At 47.6% G+C, this 22,858-nt stretch overlaps 1 protein-coding gene across 24 annotated transcripts in view; it reads right to left on the bottom strand.

The window, feature by feature from the left end:
* Positions 1-22,858, bottom strand: part of PPFIBP2 (PPFIA binding protein 2) — a 149,124-nt gene that overhangs the window by 105,068 nt on the left and 21,198 nt on the right. For 9 of the 24 annotated variants that reach the window (XM_082682950.1, XM_082682960.1, XM_082682976.1 and 6 more), the window contains one exon: positions 11,787-11,883. In XM_082682950.1, coding sequence (XP_082539076.1) covers positions 11,787-11,840 — 54 coding nt within the window. In that variant the 5' untranslated portion in view covers positions 11,841-11,883. Of the gene's footprint in view, positions 1-11,786; positions 11,884-21,377; positions 21,472-22,295; positions 22,415-22,858 lie in introns of those variants that run through there. The other 15 variants (XM_082682947.1, XM_082682969.1, XM_082682975.1 and 12 more) reach the window with 9 other exon arrangements.

The following is a 22,858-nucleotide window of genomic DNA, read 5'->3' as shown; positions in this document are numbered from 1 at the left end:
TGTGGGACTTGATCCCAGGACCCTGGAATCATCACCTAAGCTGAAGGCAGATGCTTAACTGACTGGGCCACACAGCACCCCCCAAAAATAGACTCTTAACCATAGAGAAGAAACCAGTTGTTACCAGATGAATGGGATGGGTAAAACAGGTAATGGGGATTAAGAGTACTTATCATCATGAGCGCCAGGTAATGTATGGAAGTGTTGAATCACTATAATGTACACTTGAAATTAACATAACATTGTATATGAACTATACTGGAATTAAAATTGTACTCAATGATATTTAATCATTTAGATGGGGGCTCTTGGGCATGAAATGAAATATCTGATGACAGTATCATATGTGAATTTTAGAAGTGCTGTATTTAAAACAACTTAAAAATAATGTTTTCTAAGACTTTGCCACTTAAAAATCTGGTACACATCAGCAGCACTAGCATTACCTGGGAGCTCAGCAGAAATACAGACTCTTACGTCCTTCAAGAAGTGACTAATCCTACTCTGTGTTGCAGAAGTGAAGGAAGGGACTGCTCCCAGTATTCTCAGTAAGGAGAAGCCACGTGCACAGCCTGTAGATCGGACAGCACAACTCAGCAGCCCCCTGAGTGCCACACAGGGAAATCCAGGCCTTTTCACTGATGCACCTGGACACATAAATTCTGAAAACCGAATCTATGGCAATTAAGAAAAGGAGAAAAGAAAAAAAGATAGCACATTGTGACCATCAAACCTGGGAAATGGCAGATCAAGCAGACCTAAATAGGAAATAATAAATACGGCGGTGATCGACCAGGACAACAAAGGACTGAGACCTCTGCCCCGCAAAACTAGACAAGGTGCACTGTGTTCAAGCACATGTGAAGCACTTTTGTCCAAACTGGCCACAGATGTGCTAGAAGGACTAAAATAAAAAAAGACAAGAAATAACAGGTGTTGGTGAGGATGTGGAGAAAAAGGAACCCTCATATACCATTGGTGGGAATATAAATTGTAGTCACTATGGAAAACAGTATGGAGTTTCCTCCAAAAATTGGAAATAGAGATACCATAGGATCCAATAATTCCAGTATTGAGTATTTATCCAAAGAAACATAGTCGCTAATTCAAAAAGACATACACACCCCTGTGTTTATTATAAGATTATTTACAATAGTCAAGATACGGAAGCAACCCACGGGTCCACGGAGAGATGAATGGATAAGGAAAATGTGATATATTAATATCACATGCAGCCATAAAAATGATGATATCACGCCATTTGTGACAACATGGATGGACCTACAGGGTATTCTGCTAAGTGAAATAAATCAGACTGAGAAAGATAAATACCATATGATTTCACTCATATGTGGAATCTAAACATACACACAAATGAATAAACAAAGAGCAGAATCAGACCTGTAAATACAGAGAACAAACTGATGGTTGCTGGGGGGAGGAAGGCGATGGTGAGCAAAATGGGTAAAGGGGAGGGGGAGATACAGGCTTCTCTGTTGCATAACAGGCAAGTCACCAGCAAAACTAAAGGCACAGCATAAGGAATTTAGTCAATGATGCTGTAACAGAGATGTATGGGGACAGATGGTAGCTATACCCATGGAGAACAAAGCGTTAGGTACAAACTTTTGAATCACTATGTTATACAGGTGAAACTAATGTAACACTGCATGTCAGCTATTCAAATACATTCAATAATATATTCAAATTAAAAAAAAAAAAAGCTAAAAAAAAAAAAAAGCTGACCATAGACTAGGCCACACAGGAAGTCTCAATGACTTCAATGAGTATTGAAGTCATTGACTCAATGACTCAATGACTATTCCCGTCTCCCTATTTCCGTGGAAAGGAAGGGTGGACGCCACTGTAGCCACATTTGTGGCCTTGCCCCTGCCTCCCCTCACTCAACCTCTCCTCAAAGGAGGAACACATCTTCTGACAAGGAATACTGACAGGGGGCCTCTCCTCTCCCCAGAGTTGCTCATCCCTGGATACAAGCCCTGTCCTCTGGCGAAGCTTTCTCAGGCCAGCTCTTCTCCACAAGGTGGAGGTCTGTCATTGGGGATTCAATTCCATTTCCTGTGTAAGTGTGTGTGTAGAATGTCTGGTATTCAAGATCCTCAGGGTGGTCTTCAGGTCAAACTAACTTTCTTAATACGTAAAACTAAGATAAAGCCACTACTTCTCTTTCCATCTGACCACTATGTCTAGTCCTTAATTGGTTTAAAACCAAGGAAGGGACTAATGGGATGTTATTTAACGATTACCATGGTAGACGAAATGATGACACCCTTACTCCCTGAAAAACGACCATGTCCTTAACCATGAAATCTATGAATGTGTTACCTCGCACTGCAAATGGGACTTAATAGACACAACTAAGGTGAAGAATTTTGAGACGGGGTAGTTATCCTGTATTGCTACTCACATGCGCTCTTAAGTGAGAAGAGGGAGCCAGAAGACTGACTGGGTCAGAGGAACATGACCTGAAGACTCCACCTGCCACTGAGGGTTCTGAAGATGGAGGAAGGGGACAGTGAGCCAAGAAGGTGACAGCATTATGGCAGAAATAGGGCAGGCAGGAGCAAACTAGTTGTATAGAGAAAACCCTCCAAGAACACCCCCAAATTTAAGAATCCATGCACACACACTCTTATGCAACTGAACTGACGGAAATCTTCAGAGCTCAGAACCTGGGGCCTAAGAGAGCATTTGAGCTAGTGTTTGCCCTGTACACCACTCCTTGATGGCCTATCACCTGGGCCACAGGCCACTCAAGGGGGACAGGGAACAAAGCTAAGGCCTGAGCACAGGGAGAGGTCAGAGGGGAGAGCTCTGCAGAGCCGGGCTACAAAAGGGCACTACCTTCAGTCAACTAGAGAAGCCCACCCCACAGGAGGACACTGGGTCTTGACTCTGGAGTAAGAGCACATGCAACGAATTTGATGTTTTAAAACAATAAAAAAGGGGAGGAAGTCAGGGAAGTGTGAGACAAGTAGACATCAGACAGTAAGTAGATAAACAGTCAAATGAATTGTCAAAATAGATATATACAGACTAAACCGACCAGTTAAAAGACAGATATTGTTAACTCGGTTAAAAATTAAAAATGCAGGCACCTGGGAGGCTCAGTGGGTTAAAGCCTCTGCCTTCGGCTCAGGTCATGATCCCAGGAGCCTGGGATCAAGTCCCGAATCTGGCTCTCTGCTCAGCAGGGAGCCTGCTTCCTCCTCTCTCTCTCTCTCTCTCTCTGCCTGCCTCTCTGCCTGCTTGTGATCTCTGTCTGTCAAATAAATAAATAAAATCTTAAAAAAAAAAAATTGAAAATGCATCTCTATCCCTCTGGCAAAAACTACACCAAAGACAAAGGTACACTGAAAGTCTGCGATTGAAAAGGATGTTAGAAGGATAATACCAAGAAGATAGTAACCAAAAGGAAGTTGGGATGGACTGATTAACATGAGACTGAACAGTCTTTAAAAGACAAAAAGCACTGGGGCACCTGGGTGGCTCAGTTGGTTAAGTGTCTGCCTTCTGCTCAGGTCCTAATGGGATGGAGTTCTGCATTGGGCTCCCTGCTCAGTGGGGGAGCCTGCTTCTCCCTCTGCCTCTGCCTCTCCCTGCCCACTTGTGTTCTATCATGCTTTCTCTCTCTCTTAAATAAAAAGATAAAATTGTTAAAAAAAAAAAGACAAAAAGCATTGCTAGAGATGCAGGGTGTAATTATATGATGATGAAAGCCTTTACCAGGAAGTATTAATTTTAAATGTGTATTTATATAATACAAAACAAAGCTTCAAAATATAAGGCAAAATATTCAGAATTATAAGGAGACAAAATCCACCATTTAGTAGAATATGGATTTCTAAGAAACTGATAAGCTCAAGTAGACAAAAAACAAAACAAACAACAACAACAACAAAACCCAGTGATGGTAGCAAAGATTTAAACAAAGTGAATGTATCGAACAAACAGAGGACATTGCACCTGATGACTGGGAGAAGGCACACACCTTTCACACATGCGTGGGAGAGTAAGGACCACCGACACCGTTATAGTCAAGGCCAAAAGGCAAGGATCAATAAATTCCAAAGGATATGTATTAGAGACCACTTAACCACAACACAATGAAGTTAGCAGCCAGGTGAAAATATCTATTACTGATTGGCTTTTTATTTTGGTTTTTAAAAGAGTACGAATACATTTAAGTAAGTAAAGAAAAGATGATAAAAGCATTCAAATAAGTTAAATACAAATATAGTAAGTACAGCTACAGAATGCAAATTTATCTATAGATACAGTAATGGTTAATTTTATGTGTCAACTTGGCTAGGCCACACACCCAGATATTGGATCAAACGTTATTCTAGATTTTTTTTTAAAGATTTTATTTATTTATTCAACAGAGAGAGAGATCACAAGTAGGCAGAGAGGCAGGCAGAGAGAGAGGAGGAAGCAGGCTCCCCACTGCGCAGGGAGCAGCGATGGGGCTCAATCCCAGGACCCTGAGATCATAACCTGAGCCGAAGGCAGAGGCTCAACCCACTGAGCCACCCAGGCTCCCCTCTAGACTTTTTTTTAAAGATTTTACTTATTTATTTGACAGAGAGAGACAAAGTGAGAGAGGGAATACAAGCAGGAATACTGGGAGAGGTTAGAAGCAGGCTTCGCGCGGAGCAGGGAGCCGCATATGGGGCTCAATCACAGCGCTGGGATCATGACCTGAGGCAAAGGCAGAGGCTTAACCCACTGAGCACGCTCTTGAGTGGGGGGAGGGGCAAAGGGAGTGAGAAAATCTCAAGCAGATTCCATGCTGAGCGTGGAGCTCTCTTGGGGCTCGATCTCAGGACCCTGAGATCATGACCTGAGGTGAAATAAAGAGCCAGTTGCTTAACCAGGCACCCCTGTGAAGGTACTTTTTAGACAAGATTCACATTAAAATCAGTATACTCTCACTAATGCAGGTGGCTTGCCATATGTGTGGGGCCTTGTCAAATCAGTGGAAGGCTGTAACAGGAAAGGAATGATCTCCCTAGAAGAAGAAGTAATTGGGCCAGCAGGTAACCTTCACATTGGAGCTACAACACTGGCTCTTCCCCAGATCTCCAGCCTGCTGGCCTGGCCTATAGGTTTTGGACTTGCTAGCTTCCATAATCATGTCAGCCAATTCCTTAAAATCAATCTGTCAACCAAAAATTCCCCCTCTCTCCACACACACACATTGGTTTTGTTTCTCTGGAGAACCTACACAAATATACATATTTATCTATTTACTATCTATTTACATAATAAATAATATATACAAACATATCCCCCATATATAATGGAGACTAATCAGCAAAGGCAAAAATCAGTTATTTGAAAATAATAATCAAAATGATAACTCTGGCAAGCAGTACCTGGGTGGTACCTCAGTTGGTTAAGTGTCCAACTCTTGACTTTGGCTCAGGTCATGATCTAAGAGTTATAAGACTGAGCCCTGCATTGGCCCCATACTGGGCATGGAGCCTGCTTAAGCCTCTGCCTTTCACTAGGGTCATGATCTCAGAGTCCTGTGATTGAGCCCTGTATCAGGCTCTCTGCTGGGCAGGGAGCCTGCTTCCCCCTCCTCCTCTGCCTGCCTCTCTGCCTACTTATGATCTCTCTTTCTCTATTAAATTAATAAATAAAATATTTAAAATAAAAAATCCTCTCTCCCCCTCACATTCTCTCTCTCTCTCAAAAAAAAAAAAAAGGATAACTCTGGCAAGACAAAAAAAAAAAAAATAAAGGGTACAATTAAGCAATATTAGGAATATAAACAGAGACATAACAAGTGTAGCAGACCTTTAAAAAATATGACAGCTAGGGCACCTGGGGTGGCTCAGGTTAAGCAACTGGCTCTTTATTTCACCTCAGGTCATGATCTCAAGGTCCTGAGATCGAGCCCCAAGAGAGCTCCACGCTCAGCATGGAATCTGCTTGAGATTTTCTCACTCCCTTTGCCCCTCCCCCCACTCAAGAGCGTGCACATGCTCACATGTGCTCTCTCAAATAAATAAATAAATCTATCTTAAAAAATATATATATATATATGATAGCCATGTTTATGCTAAAAAAATTAAAGACGCTGGGGCACCTGGGTGGCTCATTAGGTTAAGCATCCGACTCTTGGTTTCTTTCAGCTCAGGTCATGAGCTCAGGGTTATGAGACGGAGCCCTTATCCGACTCCCGCTTGGTCATGGAATCCCCTTCAGATTCTTTCCTTCTTTCTCTCCCACCCCCCTCAGCTCCTCTCCCCACTTGCACCTGCGCTGGCATGCTTGCACGCATGCGCATGCTTGCTCTCTCAAATAAATAAATAAAGTCTATTAAAAAAAAAACCAAGAAACAAAATTAAAGATCTCAGTAAAATGTACAAATATTTAGATAGATATAACTTGACAAAACTCCACTGAGAATTAAAACCACTGTTGATGACCATGAAGAAAAGAAAATGTTTCAATAAGAAAACACCAGGTCCACTTGGTTTTGTAAGGTCGGTTCCTATACCCACAACTATAGCAAGTACGGAAGGAAGAAGTGATAATGCCAATTTTACTCAAACTCCTTCAGAGAATGGAAAATGAGGCCACGCAGCCCTGAAGCTGTGGAGGAGGGGCTCTGCCGGCAAGAGGAAAACTTAAAATGAAGGTTGTCGAACAGCGCTTGCCGCCCTGGTCCACTTTGATTTCGTTACATAAAGATTAGTCTCTGACCCCTCAGCCCACTGGACACCTCCAAACTTCCCCTCTGACTGTCCCTGGGTCAGAATCGGAGCCCAGCACTCTCAGCCTGAATCCTGAATGGAAAACAGGCTGGTTTCAGTTCTGCCCCTCCCTTACCAATGACCACTGGGTGCTGACCCTGCTCAGAGAGGGCTTGGACAAGGCCAGTTAACAGAGCATGTTCCCAGCATGGACTCATCAGCAGCCTTTAACGTCACAGCTGAAGTCATTCAACAGCCAAGGTGAATAATCTCAGTCTTGACCAGAACTTTCTCTACCCCCAACCTAAATCTTTAAAAACAACAACAAAACCCCACCCAGACACAAATCAGAGTTAGCAGAAAGGCCCAGAGCAACCTCTTTTTTTAACAGGTTCCTTTTGACCATTTCTCATCGGTGGGTACAGCCTGCAGATGACTGTCTGGGTGACCTCCTGCTAGTGAAGAGGGGTGCGTGGTCCTCTGTGTCCTGACCACGGGATTCTCTGGTACTATCACAGAAATGGCCTTATAGAGCAGCCACTGAACCTGTTAGCCCACAAATTAAGCCTCACGCAGAATGAGAAGATGTGGCAGTCGCTCTGGGTTACCTAGAAGGATGTACTTAAGCAATATATTCAGTTCAGTTGCAATTGTCAAGAGTGTAATTCAATTATGGTATGATCTGCAGGCCAAACCGCAGGGATTAATCAGGAGCAAGAGCAAAGGTTAACATCCTGCTGGAAGCTAACAACAGTCTTTTGTACGAGGAACAAATCATTCTGACAAGGGGGCTGGGTTCTTTAAAGTCACCTCTTTCCAACTTTCTGGCATAGAATTTTGGGGTGCCAATCAAGTATCATCATACCCAGGAAACACTCATTCAGCTTTCAAGAATTCAGCCTTAAGAGGAGTTTCATCTCCTAGTCATGTTTCTGCTTGCAAGACCTTTCTTCTCCTCATACCTCCAGAGCCACTGGGAGCCTGAAGGGCCACCATGACACCTTTTATCCCCCCTTGAAGTCTTAATTACAGAAATCTTGATATCACATGCCCTACATGTACTCTTTTTGGAAAGAGTTTCGAAAGTGGAACTGAGCCAATCATAGTACAGAGTAATAAATAAAGGGAAACCCTCATTCTGTACTGTTATAACTATGAACCATCATTACTGAAGGAACAGTGTCCATTTTAGGAGGATCCTGTGTTGTTTTTGTGTAAATGACTGCTACCAGGGTGTGCAGGGGGCCTGTAAAAACTCCTTCCATTTGAAATAAGTGGTAATTGTGTCTTCAGAAAGTGAGAGAATACAGTCCTTGGGTACTCCTTTGAGCACCTTAACAGATGCAGAAGCAATTGTGTTTTGGTAGTTCGGCATCACTGGACATCATTCAAATTAACACGAGGGCAGAAATGTAGAAAGGATGTTGTAAATGTTCACCTAAAAACGTCATCTCCGTGGGATTGGTGGCATCGTGACGCGGTGATGCAGTTTTCAAACCTTTTCTTGGCTGCCACCCTTCTGGCAAAGGAACCCTTACTTGGAAGTCTGATGTGTAAGACAGACAAGAGCAAAGTCACTTTGGCTAGGGTATACAGCAAGAACAGAACTTGACCCCGCTCTCAGTTAACTCTTCTCTACAGATGGCCCCACAGAGCCCTTAGGGTTCTCTTACACATCATCATAACACCAGTGCAGGCAGGAAAGCAGCCCTGAAGGGACTCAGATGGCCCTAGACTCAAAATTTTGACATTTACCAGCACTGTGACCTTGGGTGATAAAAATCATGTCAGTACTAATCTCAACCAAACAAATAGTAACTTATACCAACTGAGTACTTCCTGTGTGCCTTATTTGCATTAATTTAATCCTCTCAATAATATTAGATAGGTACAAATACCATTATTTTATATATGAGAAAACTGAGCTCAGATAGGGATTAAACAGTCTGCCTAAACATCCCACAGCTAGTCCTAAGTGACGGAGCTGGGATTCAAACCCCAACAGTCTACACTAACAACCACAAAAACTCTTAAGCTCTTTGGTCCAGTTTGGCCCAAACACCTTGAATATGAGGAGGGTATTAATAATCTTGCAGAAGAGTGTCCTATATAAAGACATTCAATAATTATCATTCTTGGGCTCCTAGATGGTTCAGCTGGTTAAACATCTGCCTTCAGCTCAGATCATGTTCCCAGGGTTCTGGGATCCAGTCCTGCGCCGGGCCCCCTCAGCGGGGAGTCTATTCCTCCCTCCACCCCTCCCCAACTTGTGCTCTCTCTTTCCCTCTCTCAAATAAATAAATAAAGTCTTTAAAAAAAATTATCATTCTTGTCATCACAAATGGTATGGAACATATACCCTCCAGATACTCACTAATTACCTCAATGTTCAGTTATCTGCCAAACAGCTCCTGTCAAATGTCTGTGTGAGACAATTACTACTTGAAAGATGGTTCACAGGATATGCCAATCACCAAATCTTCAGACAAACCTAGTAACTGGTGAGCCCAGAAGAATCAGTGAAAGGCACCAGAGAAAATAATAAACGAAATTCAGTGCACAACCAGAGAAAAAGACACTGTAGAAATGAACAGCTGGTGCCTAACCAATGAGAAGGAGAGCCTGTTCACAAAGTTAGATACAATGTGTATGTGACAGTACTTATTGAACACCTAATATGTGCTTGCAGACCTACTGAGGTGCTAGAGATGGAGCAGCTAAGCCTTGGTCCTAGTGAAACTTACAAACTGGTGGGGAGACCAACGATACACAAAGAGACAAATGGCAATGTAATAGGTCAGGTGGTGATCAGTGCTGTAAAAAAATATAAACAGGATATGAGGACAGAGTGATGGGGGGATGCTAATTAGGGAGGGTCAGGTTAGACCTCTCTGATGGGATTGGGTGGCAGAGATCAGATAGAACAGTATCTGGAGGACAGCATTCCAGTGAAGGGGGTAGCAAGCACAAAGGTCTGGAGACAGCTGTTGTGCAGGCTTAAGCAAGATAAGTCAGGAGGAAAGTGGTAGGAGGTGTGGTCATAAAGGCGGCCAAAGGCCAGTTTGGGTCTGAAAGTGCTGGCTCCATTGAGGACTTCAGATTTTATCCTGAGATGGCAAGCCACGGATGAGTTTTGGAGAGAGGAATACTGTGATTTGATGTATATTTCAAAGATCGTTCTGCTGCTCTGTGAAAGACAGCCTGTAGAGGGCCAGAACAGGGCAGAGACCACTCAGAAGACTATGCATGAATCTTGCAGCCCTGCGTGAGTCTAGCAAGGCATGCACAAGCCTTACTCAATGAAAGACCCAAAACTCAAATGAGTGAGATGAGGTCCAGAATAAATAATAAGAACTCTACCATGTCCCTAGAGAGGATGTAACGTAATAAAGATTTCTTTCAATCTCTTGTTACTTTATTAAAAGCTAACATTTTAGAGTGCTTAGTATGTGCGAGGCACTGTTCTTGGCACCTTATGTGGATAAACACAGCAATCCTCTAAGGTGGGTACTATTATTACTCCCATTTAAAATATGAGGAAACTGAAGCCTGGTCAGGTAAACAGCTCGCAGTAGAGCTAGGATTTGAGCCAAGCAGCCTGGCTGCAGGGGACCCAAAAAACACAAGGAATCTTCAACACACAATCCCACCCCTATCCCAGGCACCAAGACCCAGAACCCTCAGTGAGTCAGATTCTCTCTGCAGGGTAGAAGCTACAGCAAATGCCTGGCAAGGGGCAATATCAGGTACCCACACACACATCCTGGGCTTTAGCCACACTCAGCTTAAGCCCCCATCCCCAGCCTCCTCCAGCTGAAGCTCTACACGAAGAAGAGCAAAATCCCAAAGAAGCATGTCCGGCATGGCAAATCAGGCTACTGACTTGTTGTTGGGTTAGGGGCAGAAAGAGGACCTGGGATCTTCAGGAAAGATCTCCAATGACAGGTTTATTCTAATCAATATGGTATTGGGCTCCCACTATGGAAGAGTTAAAGAGCCCAAACAGCTCACTGGCAGCCTTTTTCCAATTAACCAGTTTTGCTGGGTCTTTTCTAGGGAGTATTCCTAACTGGCAAATGTGAATGTTAAGTCAGCTATGATCGGTTTAAGATACAATATTGCATAAAGAGCATTCTCTCTCTCTCTCTCTCTCTTTATTTTTTAAGATTTATTTACTGAAGAGAGAGAGGGAAATCAGGACAGGAGGGGCAGAGGGAGAGGGAAAGAGAGAATCCTCAGGCAGATTCCCTACTGAGCACAGAGCTTGACATGGGGCTGGATCCCAGGTCCCTGGGATCACGACCTGAGCCAAAATTAAGAGTCTGATGCTGGAGTGCCTGGGTGGCTCAGGTCATGATCCCAGGGTCCTGGGATCCAGCCGCATGTCAAGCTCCCTGTTTAGAGGGGAGTCTGCTTCCCCCTCTCCCTCTGCCCCTCCCCTTACTCACACGTGACCTATCTCTCTCTCTCTCTCTCACACATAATCTTAAGAAAAAAATGATGCTTAAATACTGAGCCACCCAGGCACCCCAAGAACAATCTTTAGGTCATGAGGTGATTTGACACCACACGACCTCCAGAGTCCCAAACACATTGGAGACCAGCTGGGAAAGGAAGCTGACACAGGCACTCAGGTAGCAAAGTCGCCACTTTTGAGTTTCGCTTCAGCTCGACTATGATAAACCATCATGTGCTCTGGCCAGTTTATAGTAAAAGTGATCTTATTGCAGCCAAACTGCCATAGGGCCGGGACCCACGCCACGTCGCAGTTCAAGGCCTGCCACCGTGCAGGTGCGCATGCTGTCTCGGCAGCCCTAACCTCACCCAGGCATCAAAAACTTCCATGAGCCCGAACTCCTACACAAACAGATGGCATACACAATGAAACACAACCCCTCTACCGAGGGGCTTCTCACTGTGCTAGGAAGGAAGGTCAGAGGACAGAAAATGGTTCCTCTAGGATGGAGGGTGAGCTATGAGAAGGAAGGTCAGAGGACAGAAAACGGTTCCTCTAGGACGGAGGGTAAGCTGTGAGTCGTGAGGGCTCCCTGCGCGTACCTGCGATGATCCCGTCCATTTGCTCCAGAGCGGCTTCCAGCACGTGGCTGGCATCGGAAGCCATGACTCCTTGCCCCTCGGTCTCCTCCTTCTCCTACTGGAGATGCAAGCACAGAACAAAGGAAAAGTTAGAGAGATCCACAGGATGCCTGCAAGACGGCAAGCCCTCCTTCATCATCACGCCGCACACCCTCATGAGAATCCTAGCATGGAACCCCCCGATTCTGCCAGCCCCAGAACCTTGCCCTCCTGGCACGAGTGCTCTGTCTCCATGAACTTTTAGCATGTGATCCCACTCACTTCTGAAATTAAGAGAATCAGTTAACTGAGTCCCAGGTTCCAGAAGTTGCAGCCAGCACGGGGCGGGGGCGGGGGGAGAGCCGAGGGCGTGGGGGGGGTGGGGGGGTGGGGGCATCCCTGTGAGTCAGGGAAAGTGACCCCAGAGGACATTCCCTGCGGCAGCAGGGATCACCACAGTCTCCCTAGGCACCAAACTATCTCCCGGCTGCCCTAGGCTGGCACCTGCAACGCTTTTGCTGGGTAGTTGTGATCTGGGATGAGACCTCCACCACCATTTTCGATTCTCAGATTGTCCAAAGAGCCTGGCCTCAGAAGGCTGCCAGCACAGTGTCATGGGGAGCGTTCTGTCCCAGGAACCTGGAGCCCTTCTTACCATTTTAGTTCTACTCAACCCAACACCATGCAGGGTACAGCATCCCATCTCTTCACGACTGAAGAGCATCTTGTCCAAGGACACCCAGTGCAGCCATCGCCCCCACCCCCACCCACTGATTCTCCCATCTAATGGGGAAGATGACAGTTATGCCATCTCTGGTCAACTCTGCCTCTATGAAAGGTTTTTCAGCTGAACTGCCTTCCTACAGCCTCTCCTCATTTTTCTTGCTTCCCACCCATTCCCTGGCTGGCAGGGAGAGACTGACAATAGTTTTTGCAATCCCTACCTAGTTCATGTCTATAAACTGAAGGCAGGAGTTGTTAGTTCCTTTAGCAAAAGCCGTGCATGTGCCCAATGGGCATAAGCACTATGGAGAACAGAAGCTGGGCTACTCTACCCCAGGATGGCACTGGTCAGGAAACAGGGGGTCCTGAGCGTCTCTGCTCATATTCCCTGTAGAGATGGACTTTCAGAGAAGAAAGTAAAGTGAGCAGACACAGAAAAGTAGCTTTGGAGATGGTGCGGATGAAGATTTTAGGACCACAAAGAACCACAGGGGACTGTCCCAGGCAGCAGCAGTTCAAATAGTCTGGGTTCAAACACTGCTCTGCCATTTACTATGTGATCTCTGAGCCTCAGTATCCTCATCCATAAAATGGGTATAATACCAGCACTTGCATCACCAGGTTGATGTCATGACTAAATGAGGAATTACTATTTCATAGAAAATACTAATACATCCCTTACAGATAGGAAGTGCTCAATATAAGCTAGCTGTTTTCCTTTTTGTTTCTGAAGTCAGGCAATAATCTCGGGATGTATTTGGGCCAAGAGAGCTCACTGGAGGAGACTTTAAACTCAGTGGGGTAGGCTTAGGGAGGAAGAACCCAGGTAAGTCCAAGAGGCTGATTCCCCTGCATGGCAAAGAGAGATAACCAATGATGTGTGTGAAGGGGGAGGGCAGTGATTCATAGGAGCAAAGGCCAAGAAAGGTTCGGGAACAGGCACTGGGCTTCAGTAGGCCAAGAATCATTGCACAATCAACTCGGGAATGAGAATGGGAGCTTGCAGAGGAGGTGGGAGCCTAATGGGCACCTCAGGGCTGTGGCAAGAACCAGGCAAGGCTGCAGCAAGGAACAGAGCTGCCCCTGCTGAGAACAGCAGCCAGGACAGCTGGAGACCCCAAATGCAGTGTGCAGATCTCAGAGCTTGAACAGAAGCAAGCTTGGGGGGAGTGGGGAGAAAGGAGAGGGAGCAGGAAACAGGAAGCAGGGGCGGGAATGGGTAGCAGAAGCAGGACAATGATCGGCACATGCCCACCTGTTCAGAGATACTGAAGGTCTGAAATACTTCCCTCTAAGGACTTCCTACTACTTCGAAAGAAAAATCCAAACTGCTCACTCCTGGGGACCTATGAAACAGGCAGTGAGGAATCTGGCCAGGCCAACCCCATGCTGTTCTCCCCACTGCTCACATTCCAGCAGCATTGGTCTCCTGTCTGCCCCGAAACACTCCAAGACCTCCTCTGTAACTTTCCACCTGCCATCCCCTCAGCCCTGAGCACGCTTTCCCAGCTCTCTGCATGGCTGGTTTCTTCTCATCTTCCAGGTTTCAGTTCCCATGTGTCTTCTAGAGAGGCCTTCCTTGAACACCTCCACCTCGAGCAGCCCCTGTGAAGTGCAGCTATTCTAAAGTATCTCGTCCATATACTTGCTTTCTTGCCAACTCTACTTGCTCGCTCTCCCCATGGAGGCAGGGGGACTGTCTGCCCTGCTCACCCTATGTGCCCCATGCCTAGCAGAGTGCCCAGCATGCGGAAGCTTATGAGCAGATCCTTGTGAGTAAATGGGTAGGCACATTCCACCAACGTCCCCTGAACCCTGTGCCCTCAAGGACCAGGCAGTCTAGTGAAGGCAAAAGTATAAACAAAGAATTATGATGCAGTATGGATATATGCCGACTGAGGCAGGTGTGCAGCTTCCCTGGGTCTTGAGGGATGAGTAGAAGCTTTCTCAGAAGATAAGGGAGAGAAATGTTATTCCAGGCAGAGGGGGTGGAAAAGTAGAGAAGCATGTAAGGGCAGGATGGAGTTGGCAAATGTCAAAATGGCTGACGAGATTCTACTGGGGCAGCCAGCTGCTCGTGATGAGTCAAAACCTTCCACGGAATTTACGTAAGTGTGACAAGGGTAGAGAGTGAGAGGAGCTTGGGAATCACACCACCACGTCAGGGGTCTAGATGCTGCTACACAATACCTCAAGTGTCCTCAGATGTCAACATGACAGGTTTTTGAGACGAAAGGTCTCTTATTTCAACAGACAGGCCCCACAGGGGGCCTTACTACCAGGGTGACAGGGAGAGGACAGCTGGAAGGTGCCCAGCCCAGAAGGCCCAGGCCATGTCCCCCTGCAACAGAATGGCCATAAAAGGAGGCGCATGGCCTTCTGCCCAGTGACGAGTTTGTACTTGGCGAACAGCAAGTTGGGTGGACCTGTGGGAGTGGTGTGAAGTGAAACGTGAGTCAAAGGTGTATCATATATACATCCCGGGAGCCTGAGCCAGTGGGCTGGGAGCATTCAGAAGCCAGAACCTGTTTAGGGCAGCTGACAAGCTCAGTTCTAGACCTGCTAGTTCTGAGATGATGGCAGGACACGTGGGTAAGAAGGGGCCCCACCAGCCACTGTCATAGGGCAGCTGTGAGGTGTCAGTGGTGTGGGGAACAGAGAGACCTTGGAAGGGTCAAACATGCCATCAGTGTGAGGCCTCCAGCCCCCATCTGTGAGTGCAGACACTCTCATCAGAACAGGGGAGCCACAGGGCTGCCAATCATTCCCAGTCTGGCAGCTAGTGACCACTGTCGAGGTTAAAGCTCCTATCTGTAACACGTGACGGTACAATCATGGCCCTCAAGGACTTGGGGCCTCAGAGGCAAACATGTCAGGCGGCACCACTCAGTGTCTGTTCCTCCCTCCACCTCTCTTGAGAGCCTGGGTTCATCACGGATGTGAGGCTTAAGTCCACGAAGCTCTAGAAGGTGGACACCTGGATGCTCCTGGAGAGAAGCGAGGTGAGAGGTGACAACCCAAAGCAGCTGGGAGAGAGCCACATTCTGGGGAAAACTCCAAAGGCCCAAGGGAAAAGCAGGACAAGCTCTAAGCCGGTGATGGGGAGGTAGACGTGAAATCACATTCTCTACCAATGACAGGAGACCCAATCAGGGGCCTGACAGAGCACGGACGCCAGGGAAAGAGACAGTGTGCCCAGGCGACACTGTGGCATCCCAGGAAGGAGAGTGGCAGGCAGAGGATGACAGCTCTTAATGACCTCAGTACAGTGACAGTTGTTCTAATGGCCACAACCAGCTCTCATTTTCTCTGGACACCTGGACTCTTCACAGGGCCCTGCCCAGGATGGTAGAGGAGCAGACGGACTTCTCTCACCAAGAGATCAGCTCTGGCTATAAAGAAGAGGTGGGAAAGGTTAAGAAAATGTGTAGCCTATGTACCGTTCACCCTTCCCTTCAGCCACAGGCCTCTCCAGATGCTGCCATCCTACCTGTGACAGTGTCCCACTAACACAGAACCTGACCAGCAAGGAGAAAATGACTCTGTAGCTGCAGCCAATACGGGACAGCCATGTTTTTGGAATGACAAGTGTCTGGTGACAGATGTCACAGCCCACGGAACTACACTACACAAAGGCCAGCTGGGCTCCTGGACATTGATCACAGTGCAGGATTAGGGGTTCTGAAGTTTAGAAAGTTAGTCACAATTAGCCACCCATTATCTGGTGCACTCTCAGGCGGGTGGTAATTTAGATACTGCATTAGCAGTAATTGTAGATTAAGATAAATCTCGGGCAAGTAACCTTGGCTTATCCCACCCAAGCTGAAGTGCAAGCTTCCATTCCATTTTATAAAGTACTTTTCTCTCCGGAAAAGTGGTTAGAGCCACAAGTGTTTCAGGCAGGCTGCCCATGGCCTGGACAAAGGAAGGAATCAGGAACAGATCCAGAGTCGCTGGTATCCGTACTCCTCCAACCAAGGTCTCTATGCCATGGGCACAGCTGAGTCAGAGCTGGGACTGGACTCTTCGGCAGCTGTACCCAGGTGGAGGGGTGAGGGAGGACAGTGTCCCCCCAAGTAGAAGGCAAGGCTTAGGGAAGGAACCCTCAGCCAAGAACCTACCACCACCAAACTTAAGACTCATCACACAGGTCCTCCTTCCCCACACGACCACCAAGTGGTAAAGAAGCATCATCATATCACAACCAACCAAAGCCTTTTCCCCACAATTTATAGGTTTCCCAGAAACCAGAGCTGTTTTTAAATGGTTATTTTAAGAAATACCTCTTGCTATCCTTATGCTTGGGAGACAGCTTCTTAACAGGTTACAGGGAATTTATCATTTTGGGATAAGAGAGCAAGAAACCATTTTCAGTATTTAAAAAAAAGGAAGATGAAAGAAGACATACAAGGGAAATTGATGGCCAACGTTCTTGATCACATCCCATATCAACTAATAACACCTTTATTTTCAGAGCACAAAGAGGAAAGAACATAGGTTTCATAGCCACAGTCTCAAGTTAAAACACACGCTCTGCGGTATAATGGCTGTGGGTCTTTAGACAAATTATTGAACAACCCTCTCAGACTCAACGGTCCCATCTATAAACTTGCATTGTTACCAGTGAAAGCAAACAAGATCAACCTCAGGGAAATACAGCGGACGGAACTGAACATCTAATTTAGCTATCCACAGCAACAACAGTAGAAGAATTTATTTTGAAAGCCATAAGCTCACAAGGACACAGAGAAGTGACAGGAGACCTAAGGTCAACGGCTCTGCAGCAATGTAAAAGGGCAGCTGGTCCATGTTAGAGAGCTTCCCAAAGCTCAGGGAGAGATTTCTCCAGGAACATAAAATTCACAAGACACCTCATGCATGAGAACACGCAGAGGGGATTTATATAATTAGTAAGGAATTTGTTTAATTCACTGATAAGAAAACAGAAAACCAAGCAAGTGACCAAAGAACTGCATGGAAACCAAAAAGCAAAAGTAACCCCAGACCTTATCTAACCCGAAGTGCCTGGACGGATCAGGCTGGTGGGCAATGGGGTGGGGCTGGAAAGACAGCCAGGATTCCTTACCTCCTAGAGTGCGAGCTCAGAAGTCACTAGATAATGACAACTGAAAAAAAAAAAAAAAAAAAAAAAAAAACAAAGCAGCAGAAAGAGCATCTTTTCAGCAATATGGATAAAAATACTCAAAATTTAAGAGGAAGAGCAATGGGGATGGGTAGGCAGGGAGACAACAGCTGTTTTAACAAATCATGTATAATCACTTGACTGTTTAAATTGTGTAGATAATCCTAGTGATCAAAATAAAAACAATCAAAATGACTTAAAAAGGTAATATGCGTGGTGTGCCTGGCACAGAGAGACTCGGTGCGTGCTCCTTCCTCCTCTCCCACAAGTAACTGCAGCTACTCGCTACTTTATCCACCACTGACTCACGTAATCCCCACACACCACTTAGGGACTCTCCCACTTTGCCCATGAGCAAAAAGTTAGGCATCTTGGCTGAAGACACACACCATCCTTCCACTTTACCTCTGAGACAAGAACGCAGTAGAGGGTTGTGAACACGGGAGGGTCTACAATACCTTTACAAAAAGGGTCTACGGCCATACCACCCTGAACGCGCCCGATCTCATCTGATCTCGGAAGCTAAACAGGGTCGGGCCTGGTTAGTACTTGGATGGGAGACCTTTACAAAAAGGAACACTTTGGCTGAAAATGGACAGGGGTGGTCGGGGGTACAGTGCACTGGTAAACACAGGAAAACCAGGTGAGAGATGAAGGTAGCTTGGACCAGAATGATGGTGGTAAATGTTCTAAGTCTTGATATAAGTTGAAGGCAAAGCCAGCAAGCTATACTGACAGAGTGGACATGGGGCAAGGAGTCAGAATGACCATGAGCTTTTTGTTTTGAGTCTCCGGGAGCCTGGAAGGGCTGCCGAAGCAACTGGAAGGAAAAGGTCAGGAGATTGGTTCTGGAAATGTTCAGTTTAAGATGCCTAAGGTTTGGGGAGGCAGGGGTGTGCCTGGGTGACTCAGTCAGTTAAGCATCTGCCTTCAGCTCAGGTCATGATCCCAGGGTCCTGGGATAGAGTCTACCTCTCCCTCTCCCTCTGTCCTGCCTAACACGTGCCCCCACCCCGCTCTCTCACAAATAAATATATTAAATCCTTAAAAAAAAAAATGCCTAAGGAGACACCCAGAAAGATATACTGAGTAAGGCATTTGGAACTATGAGTCTGATGTTTGGAGGTAAGTCTGGCTGGAGAGAATTTGGGAGCCTTCGACACAGAGATGGAATTTAAAACAACTGTATGAAGTAACCTAAGCAGTGTGCGGGGTGGGGTGGGGGGAAGAGCGGAAAGAAGGAAGGAAGGAAGGAAGGATGGGAGGGAGGAAGGGAAGGAAGAAGAAAGGAAATGCAAGAGGCCCCAGAACTCTCTGGAACACTTCAACAAAGCCATCAGGGAGAAGAACCAACAAAGGGGACAGAGAAGAACAGCCAGGTGAACTGAGAAAGTGCTGTCCTAGAAGTTACACAGAAGGTTCGGGATGGAGAGTACGCAATCAGGAGAGCCAACGTCCGCTGAGTCAGACCAGAGACGGTCTCTCGCAGTACTCGCTGCAGGGGTGATCTCGCCTGCTCCCACGGCCTCACCTGTCCCTGCATTACCTCACCCTAGACTCCCACAAGTGCCTCCTACCTGGCTGCCGCCTCCAGGCAGCCCTGTCCATCCCACCCTGCACTAAAGTGTCACCTGACTCAGTGGTCCTCAAACACTGGTGTTCATCACAGTCCCCGAACAACAACACAAGCACAGAGGTCCAGCCTCACTGAAGCAGAAGACGGCCTGACGTTTGTATCCTGCCTAGCTCCTGGGGTGACTCTGATACTGAATGAAGCTGAAGAGCCAGAGAGAGAAGGCAAACACAGCTCCGACCAGGCACTCTCTGCTTAGAAAGTCTCTGGGGCTCAGCATCAGCCTCTAGAATTCATGCCTTTTGCCACATGGACTCAACTTCCTGGGCTGCAACTTTAACTTCCATCACACGGGGCCAACCTCTGTCCAAACCAAATGTCTTCTCATCAGGGGACAGACTATAGTTAGTTGACTGTACCAGTTGCTTTCCTGCTTTTCACCCAAGCCAGTAGCTTTCCTCACTAAATTCCCATCTTCTCTTCTAGCCAATTCTTCCAGGAAACCAAACTTGACCCTGCCTACCTAAACGTGACCTCCCCTCCTATTTTTCTTTTCAGGAAAGGGAGGAAAGAGGCATAGCAGAGCCATCTCCCCCACACTCTTTCTGTGTGTCTCAGCCCCTGAGGGCACCCCCAGGGCACCCCCATTCTGTAAGCCCTGAGGACATTTACACAAATTCACTGATAAAACTATTCATTGTCAGTGGGAAACCAAAGGCTGAGAGACAGGTGTGCCCCTGACCCATACTTGATACCCACTTCCCTCTCCACACCCTCACACTTGACAGGCCCCAAAAGATGGTCTTCTCCAATATGCTCCCCACCCACCATGGTGATGCCCCACCACAGTCACCAAGCTGGAACCCTGGGAGTCATGCCGGGCCTTCCCGCCTCTCATCCACATCCAGGGGGGTCTCCACACCCAGCAAAGTCTCCCTCTCACGTCCCTCCCTTCTCCTGCCCTGCTTCAGGCCACACCATCTCCCATCAGAATGCCAACCATGGCTTCCTGACTGTCTTTCCTACCTACAGCCTCACTCCCACACCCCCCTCCTGTTCCGCCCTGCAGCCAAGCGCACAGGGCTGTTCCACAAACCTCACCGAGGCACTCCAGCCTTGTACGACTGCTCACCCAGCTCGCACTCCAGACATAAAGTGAAGGACCCACGAGGTAGTCAGGAGCAGGCACTCTTGTCAGGCTGCATTTGGACCCACACTCCTCCTGTCATGGGCTATGTCCTTGGCCCCCGTTCCTTAACCTCACTCAGCTTCATTTTCCCTATTTATAAAGCGCAGGTGAAAATATACATATTCTGGGATTACAGGGACTCTTAATAATGCAGGCAGAAGTCCTCTGCACATAGCTGGCTGGGAGTTCACAACCACAGCAGCGGTAATTCTCTCAGCCACACTTGGCCCCTTCCCAAGCACTAACCATTTCACCCCACCTGATTTTGCTGTAAGGCCCCTTCAACAAGCACCATTTTAGCCCATGACCCCATTCCACCTGCTCAATTCCCGCTCCTCGTTCAAGGCCCAATCCCAGTGTCATGCTTCTAGGGACCCCCTCCCATCCCCCACATGGAAGTGACTGCTCTCTCCCCCTCTCCATGCCCATGACAGACTTCCCTCACAGCACCTGGAACTCTCTAGAGCGCTGGCCACTTATGTGTGAGACTCCTGTGTCTCAGTGGTAAGCTCTCTGCGGGCAGGGCAGTGTCTCTGAAAACAAGGGCTCAGCTCCACCTCATGTGTGTGAAGGGACAGACAGAAACACACAGTGCCCCTGAAGCTGACCAGGGGCAAAATTCCTCTCCATCTGTGGTTCTTAAAACAAGTTATTTTCTTCCAAAATACAATGGGACAGGTATAGGATGGACAGTCCCCTTCCACAAAGGAGAACATGGATGAAACAAAGAGGTTGCAGGTCTAAAGTGGAGGTTAAGAAGCTTCCATGGATGCCAGGGGCCCTGAAAGGCCCAAGGCCTGAGGTTCTGTCCAGTCTGGAGGTCTCTGCCCTCAAAGGGAAGGGCCTGATGAGGAGGAACCCCCCGCCCCCCCCCCCGCCCCCGGCAGGGCCCACAGACCGTCTCTGCAGCAGGCCTGAAGGACAAGGCCACAGAGGTTGACTTACCATCAGAACAGAGGGTGGTATGTCAGAACACAGAGCAGTGGAGCAGGACAGGGGTCAGGGAGCTGAGAAAGCTGCTCTGGGAATTGCTGATGGCCTAGAGCAAATATGTGAGTCTGATAAAAGGGAAGAGGTGGAGCCTGGATTTCTTGATCTAGGGAACAGAAGCTTAAGCAGCCTCAGGAAAATCCGCCCAGGAGAGAGACTAGAAAGCCTCTGAAGGTGAAAAAGCCACTGACCTTGTGGCAGTGGAATCACAGTGTCAGTCACTTCTGATACCAAACATCCGTCTGGTGTTTGACGCTTTGGGCTGTGAACATGTTTTCCACACACAGACTTCTCACTGCCACCTAAACACCCCAGGTCAGGCGGCTCGGTTTGGTCAGCCAGGGAAGCTGAGACTGGGAGGCGGAGATGGATGGACCAGAACAGCCTGAAGGGCCCGGAGCCCAGGCGTAGGCTGGCTGGTGGTGCCAGGGCCAGCGGGGGGCGAAGGCAGTATTTCCTGCTTAGAGTCTTTCTTCCCCAAAGTGCCAGGTTAGTGAGCTGTGGGCACTGGGCATTCCCAGCCCCTCCCCACTGGGCAAGTTCCAAAAGATCCCTAAGAACATTTGTGCTGGAGCCCAGCTCCACGGAACCCACTAGAAGGAGTCCTTTTGCTTTCTGGCCCTTCCACTGAAAACCTAGCCCAAACCCTGTCACATGTCACTGCTCCTCCACCGAGCTTGTCTGGCACAGCCAAACCCAGATGCTTCTACTTAGGCTCAAGCCGTCCTTCCCAAACCACAGCCCTTCACACAAGGCTCCACCACCCCAAACAGCCCTTCCACCAACACGCAATCCTAGGAGGGGACTCGGTCACACAGTTCAACACCCTCCTCAGAAGAACACAACAAATAGCATCGGGGCAGACAACCTCACCTCCGGGTGCCGTGAGGCCGGACTTCCTCCCAGGTCAGCTGTCCCCCAGACTCAGGCCAACATCCTCCCTCCTGCTCGCAAGGGCAAGCTTCTGCAGAGAAACACCACCCTCAAAGACATGAGCGTGAGACACCGCGAGCCCAGCCCACAAGGAGGAGCACCGGGTCTGGCCAGGAAACGGGTGTGAGCCAGCGTGAGGTTGTCATGGCTCACGCCCAAACAGCACATTGGACCTTCTGGGCTTCAGGAACACCAAAGAGCTGATGTTGGGTTCCCATCCAGGTCTCTGCTTAATATTTTTAAACACTTGCTTCCCCTTCCTCTGACTGTTCTCACCTCCCATTTCTGCTCTTGACATTCTGCCTCCCAGATGGTCCTTTTCCCCAATTCGAGAGCTTCCTGTGTTGAAGAGGGCACAGCAATGTCAGTGACTGAGGCCATGGTAATCTCAGTGACCAAGGCCACGGGCCTCAACCCAGGCCTGCTGAGGAAAGGTTGGGCAGATCTCAGAAGACAAGAAAGGCAGGTACTTCAGCGAGGAGACGGATCGAGGAGCAGGGCAG

Source organism: Mustela nivalis, assembly GCF_964662115.1.
Source record: "Mustela nivalis genome assembly, chromosome: 9".
NCBI lineage: Eukaryota > Metazoa > Chordata > Mammalia > Carnivora > Mustelidae > Mustela > Mustela nivalis.
This window is presented reverse-complemented; position numbering and strand designations above follow the sequence as displayed.